General features: G+C 45.1%; 1 protein-coding gene across 6 annotated transcripts in view; it reads left to right on the plus strand.

The window, feature by feature from the left end:
• Positions 1-5,538, plus strand: part of GALNT11 (polypeptide N-acetylgalactosaminyltransferase 11) — a 982,259-nt gene extending 976,721 nt beyond the window's left edge. For all 6 annotated transcript variants that reach the window (XM_069647915.1, XM_069647913.1, XM_069647912.1 and 3 more), the window contains one exon: positions 4,758-5,538. In XM_069647915.1, the coding sequence (XP_069504016.1) occupies positions 4,758-4,889 (132 nt within the window). In that variant the 3' untranslated portion in view covers positions 4,890-5,538. The remainder of the gene's footprint in view (positions 1-4,757) is intronic.
• The last annotated feature ends 462 nt before the right edge of the window (positions 5,539-6,000 follow it).

A 6,000-nucleotide genomic window follows, 5' to 3' on the forward strand; every position in this document is an offset into this window, starting at 1 on the left:
TCCAACGGATGGTCTAGGCTAGCAGACCAGGCCCGGAGGGGGCTGAATAATAAGAATATTCTCTTCTGTCCCCATGCAGTGTCCTCCATATGTCTTTTAACTGATAATGCTTCAGGAGTGTACTTAGGACTTTAGCAGGAGGTGCCGGCCTTTTGTGTTTTGAGGCAGACCTGTCTATTGTGGGATTTAGGGTGCAATTGAAATCTCCAGCCCTTATCACTACTCCATTTCTGTAGGGAACTAGCCTTGCATACAACGACCTGAAGAAAAAAGTGGCATTGTGATTGGGTGCGTAGGTGTTCACTTATGCATATTTCCTGGTTCTCTAGCATGACATGTATTATAGCCATCCTGCCTTCATCAGTCCTAGTGTTCAGTACTTTGAGTGATACAGCCGGGTCTACGCAACGTAAATAAGGACCCCTCTGGTGTGTGATGAGTATGTGGAACCCAACAGCACCCCGCCCCATGCGCTAGCAAGCTTCTTTTGTTCCTGTGCATCTAAGTGCGTTTCTTGCAATAACCCAATCCCCACTTTATGCCTCCTTAAATACATGGACACCCTTTTACGTTTTACAAAGTTATTAAGCCTACGGATAGTCCAGGTAATTTTTACTGTTTCAGCCATCGTCCCTTAATTCCATGGGTTCTGTCTGGGCTTTAGGACTGCTCTGACCTTTGGCTGGGATTGTGTGCAGTGTACTTTCGACTATACCAGGCTTCCCTCCTTTAAATAAACCCTCCTCCCCCAACTAACAACAAAACATACTTTAACTTAAACTGTCCAGACATGCTAGGCATGCTAAAACTTACCCGCTTCCGCTCCATTCGACCTAGTCGCTAGACTAGACTCCTGGTGCCCAACGGACGGGCACTATTCCATACCCTTGAAACTATTTAGTGTGGGAGTAGTGGGACATGCGTATTGCGTTCCCTCTACTGGCTTTCAGTGGCTGCACTGTCGTGCTCCTGCTACATATTTAGGCAACACAGCAGCATCTATTTGCCTTAGTGGCGACCATCATAGTTCAAGCTTAAACCTTTTCTGCCTGCTATGTCTTTTACATAATTTGTTTTACTCTGTGGGTCTTCTTGGCATCATCCGTCTTATGTTGAAGTTCGTTATCTTTGCTCTACAGCCTCGTGATCTGCGCTCTATCCATCCAGTCCTGTGCTTCAGATGGTGTCTCGAAGTAGAGGGCCTTGCCATTTTGTATTACCTTCAATTCTGCTGGGTATATCAACATATATTTTAGACTTGCCTTTTTGAGTCTAGCTTTTGTTGTGATTTATTGGGCCCTCCTCTTTTGCACCTGGAAGGTGTAATCCGGGAATACTGATATCTTCGCAGAGGCTCTTTGAATTGTCCCTACAGTTCTGGAAAAGGCGAGAATTTTTTCCACGATCCTTGTAATTTAGGACCTTAGCAATTATGGGTCTGTGTGGAGCGCCTGGTGGCAGTCTCCTGATGAGGGAACGGTGCCTCCGCTCAATCGTGAACGCCTGTTAGGTCGCCAGCTCCTATTTCCTGCAGTGGCAAATTTTCAATATATTTGGTGGAGTCTGACCCTTCCATTCCTTCAGGCAGTCCCACTATCCTGATATTGTTTCGACGTGCACGTCCCTCCGCGTCTTCAGCTCTGTCTTCCAGCAGTTTGACTTTCTGTAGCAGGATATTTACATATGTAGATGTTTGCACTCTAACAGCAGAGTTTTCTGAGACCTGTTCTTTTAATTTGCCTGTGCGTTCCGCTAGGGCTCTAACATCTTGCCGCAATAGTCCAACGTCAATTCCCATTGCATCAATTTTAACTTCCAGTGTTGCCTGTAGTGCTGCAATTGCCATCAGAATCATTCCCTGAATCTGTTGCCTCTTTAGGGGGCAATGTGGGTTCCCCATCTTTGTTTCCACTGTCCGTTTCGAGTTGGTGTGCTTGGCCTTTTGTAAATGTTTCCATAGTGGTCTGTTTATTTTTCATTTTATTTCCTTTTGTTGTCATCTTCTTGCCATCTGCCATATCCGGGCCTCCCATGTCTATCCTCGTCCAGTCTTTACCTTCCCTTGTGGCCTCCCAGCCTAGGTCTCTTGCCTTACTCAGATGCGGCTACATTCTTGTCTTTGTGTTGCTTAGGACCACCTTTGATACAGGCCTTTACTTCGTCTCGTTCTGTCAGTGTTCATTTTTCTTCTCTTAGTATGCTAAACCTGGGGCCTCTAGTCCAGTTGCTTGATATTATCCTTCATACAATGGGATCAGGAGAACTCCCCCTCCTCACAGTCAGCAAGCTGTTGCTATGGCCCGGCCTTGTAGTCTGACAATCTCTACTCCTTATTTTTATAACTAATGCAGTGTTAGTTGTGCGCCCTTCCTTGCTTGCACCAACTTCCCATAAAAGCACCTTCCCTATGGTCTTATGCCTTACTCTATCAAAGGCCTCTGTTCTGCTCCAGGTGTGGGCTTCTGCCCCCTCTTGCATGTCCTGTGTTGCTTCATTGCGTTGACTCCAGGCGCCCTGTGTGCCCTGCTGCGTGCAATGAACTGTTTTGCTTGCATGAGTTGCACATTAGAAGTTTTGCCACCTTGGTGCCAACATTGTGATTGCTAACTTGTCCTTGTATTTGTCACTTGCCTGGCCCCAGGTCGGGTCCTCTCTTCCCAGGAATAGTGCTGGGCTAGGACCGGTCCTGTCGCGCTCTGCGTGACTCCGCCTGGCTTTGTCTAGGAGCTCGAAGGCTCTGTCACCCCACTTGCACCTCCCTCGGGGTTTGTCTGGAGGGGGCTTGATCCTCTCAGAAGATGCTCTTGCTGGGACTGTGCGTTCTAGCGCTCCCTCACTGCCTTTATATCCAGGTTCAGGGGGCAGCAGGGGCTGACCTTGGAGGGCAGCTCTGGTGCAAATGGCATGCTCATAGGGTTCTCCCCACCTCCCTCACTCCTTACTGCTGTGTGAAGGGTCCAGCTTGTCGTTGTTTCTCCCAGCTTAACGTCTTATCACCTGATCCTCCGATACCTTGCAGATGTCCTCTGTTCAGCGACCGCTGCAGAAAGTGCTTCCCCAGCCACCCATCCGCTGTGGCCACATCCATTCTCCAGCTGCCTCGGGGCTCAGTCCGGATAGATGGGATCTCACCGCAAGTCTCCTTCCTTATCTGCTGCTGCTCCAACAGTGACGATTGGCGACTTCTCGCACCAGCAGTTCTTCACAGCGTTCCACCGCCCAACTTTTCCTGATCTCCTAGTCTCCGGGTCCACTTGCGCACTTCTTCCACGGGGCGGCTGCGCTCCTGGGCTATCCACTTCCAATGTGGCACGCTGCTACCCTGCACCAGCATTGTGGGATATGCCGGATACCTTCTCTTCCGTGGATGTCCCCACTCCCTTCACTGTGTTAGCTTGTGACACCGCTCCAGTCAGTTTACGCTCCTCCCATCGCCATTTTCAGCTCAACTTTATCCGCACAACTTGCGCACGGCGTATCTCGCCTTCTGTCTTCGTCGGGGGCTCTCTGCTTGCCCACAGACCTTCTAAGCGTTCTTCTTGCTGACGCTTTTCTGTTTTTAGTTAACAGATCATTTAACAGATCCACAGGAGCCTCTAGTGAGCACATCTGCCTCACATGGCTGTTGGCCACACCCTCAGAGCAATGTCATAGGTTATGATTGATTCAACCCCTTACATCAATCCATTTTTAGTTTTGTCTATTAGGCGGTACCTTAGTGCTATCAGTAAGCCAAAACTGTTGCATTGGAATTCAGATAGGAGGGAGTTGCGATTGGAGGAGAGAAACACAGCCTGTGGACTTTAGTTATTTACCCACTCATTGACCAATTATGGCCATGTTCATCCCTATGGCCATTTGCACCAACTACACTACCTGCTGCACCCCATCCTGCCCAAAACGCATCCACCTGGGATCTATTTGAGCTAGCTCTATCACACAGTTGGATCAAACTTTGTGCTGTATAAGCCTTCCGGTGCTTATTTGTTAGCAGTCTTCTGAGAGTTATTTGATTAATTGCCACTGCAAATGAGCTCCCAGTGTAATAAACAGCTTAAATAAGTTTGCCTTTAGTCACTTAATTTATAAGCAATATTTGTGTTTTTGCATCTCTTCCTCGCACTGAAGTCCTGATGAAAACAAGCATTTAAATAGTCAACGGTTTTGGCCTGTGTATAGTTGTTGGATATTTGCCAGGCTCTTCCATAATCTGCCAGAGTACTTAAACCATTGTCCAACGTTTGCCATTTTATGGTCATGTAGTTTGGCATTGGCTGGATTATGACTACAGAGATGCTGCTCCTCACCGATTAGATCCAGCAAGGCCGTACCTGAAAACGACCAGGCTGGTATGGCTAGTATGGACTACTTAACTGTTATTCTTGCCATGTGTACCTACTTTAGGTCTTCCGAAAAGATTGTATATCTATCTCTGTGGAAGCCTGCCCTGCCTGATGTCATGGTTTGTACTGGTAATTACTGACCTGATGATCTCATATTGTTTGAATAACTGTTAACCTATATGATGGAACTCCTGGAGGGTTTAGGCTACTCCTACACACACACACACCCAATGGAAAGTGCCTCCCCGCCCCAGATTGAAACCTTACCCACCCAGATAAGAAATACTGGAGTTAAACCTCATATCGCCCAAAATGTTCTCGAATTACCAACCCGCATTGCTGTTGAATTGCAAATTAGTAGATGGAATTTTTGTAGATCAATCGGCTGAAATACTTGTTTTTCTCTCTTTTTAGAAAAATAATCGTCTTTACCAGGTCTCAGTCGGGCAATGCATGAACGTCGCTGATCTGCATAGCCATAAAGGCTACGTCGCCATGGCAATTTGTGACGGCTCACCTTCACAGCAGTGGCATTTGGAGAGTTGAAGATCGAAGCAGACGCTACCACGAACATTGACTCTACTGCTCAAGGATTTCCTTGGCTATTTTAAAAATTATTTTGGAGGGCTGAAAACTGCCCTTAGCTGCTATTCATCAATACATCATTTCACTGAAGAAGAACTTTCTTTGAAGATCTACAGTGTCTGCAGAGGTACATATTGCCAAGGCTTGTCTGGTTAAATTTAACAGTGTTATGCGAAGCACCATGGCATGTTGCAGCATATGAGCTAACGAAGATGAGCAAATTTATCGACGAATTTTAGTATCTCACATTGCTGAATGATAACGTAAACACGAAATGGAGAAATGTGAGTTTTAAATAGAAGCTGTACATTTTTTAAGCTCTTGCTTTCATGGACATGCACAAAAACTGAATGGCGCATTTTTAAATATTACCTGTACAGTATAGTTTATGATTTGCTTTTAAGAGAATTTTAATGCCTGGAAAAAGCCGAAATAGTTTATAATATTTAAATTTTTAATTATAATGATTCGCTTTTACCCTGTATTTTTATGCAGCAATTGTTTAAGCCTATTAGATGTAAGTTGTTACTTTTAACACCATTGTGTGACATTTGCAATCTTTATTATAATAAAGGTTTATTTGAATCCTAATTCAGGGATTTTCATCCTGCTTGGAGTCTGGTGTATGTCCTGCTTTATTTTCTCTTTTCCACTTACACACAAAAATACATGTTATTCTTAGCTATGCCTCCGCAATTTAGGTGGAAAGATTGATTATGTTGATCTGTGTGGTGCCATTTAGTTATAAATAACTGAGGATTTTGTTGTTTCAAGGTCAAAAGTAACATTGGACAGTGTACACTAATGTCACAAGAGAGTGGCAGATGGGGAGGGGAATGATTTGGGACAGTTGTCTAGGTTACAAGGGTGTTTGCCTAGTTGCTAAACACATATTTATGGCAGATGGCTGTGTTTCTCTTGATATTGCATAGGAGAGATCTAGGGCAACAAAACTGTATTATATTTCTACTAACCTGCATTACCACTTAATAAGAATTTAACTAGATATGGGTCATTTTTGCATATATGATATGATGGGGCATTTATAATTTTCCTGTATACAAGTGTTTCT

The sequence above is a fragment of the Ambystoma mexicanum genome, chromosome 2q (genome assembly GCF_040938575.1).
Source record: "Ambystoma mexicanum isolate Mex_15411 chromosome 2q, UKY_AmexF1_1, whole genome shotgun sequence".
Classification (NCBI taxonomy): domain Eukaryota; kingdom Metazoa; phylum Chordata; class Amphibia; order Caudata; family Ambystomatidae; genus Ambystoma; species Ambystoma mexicanum.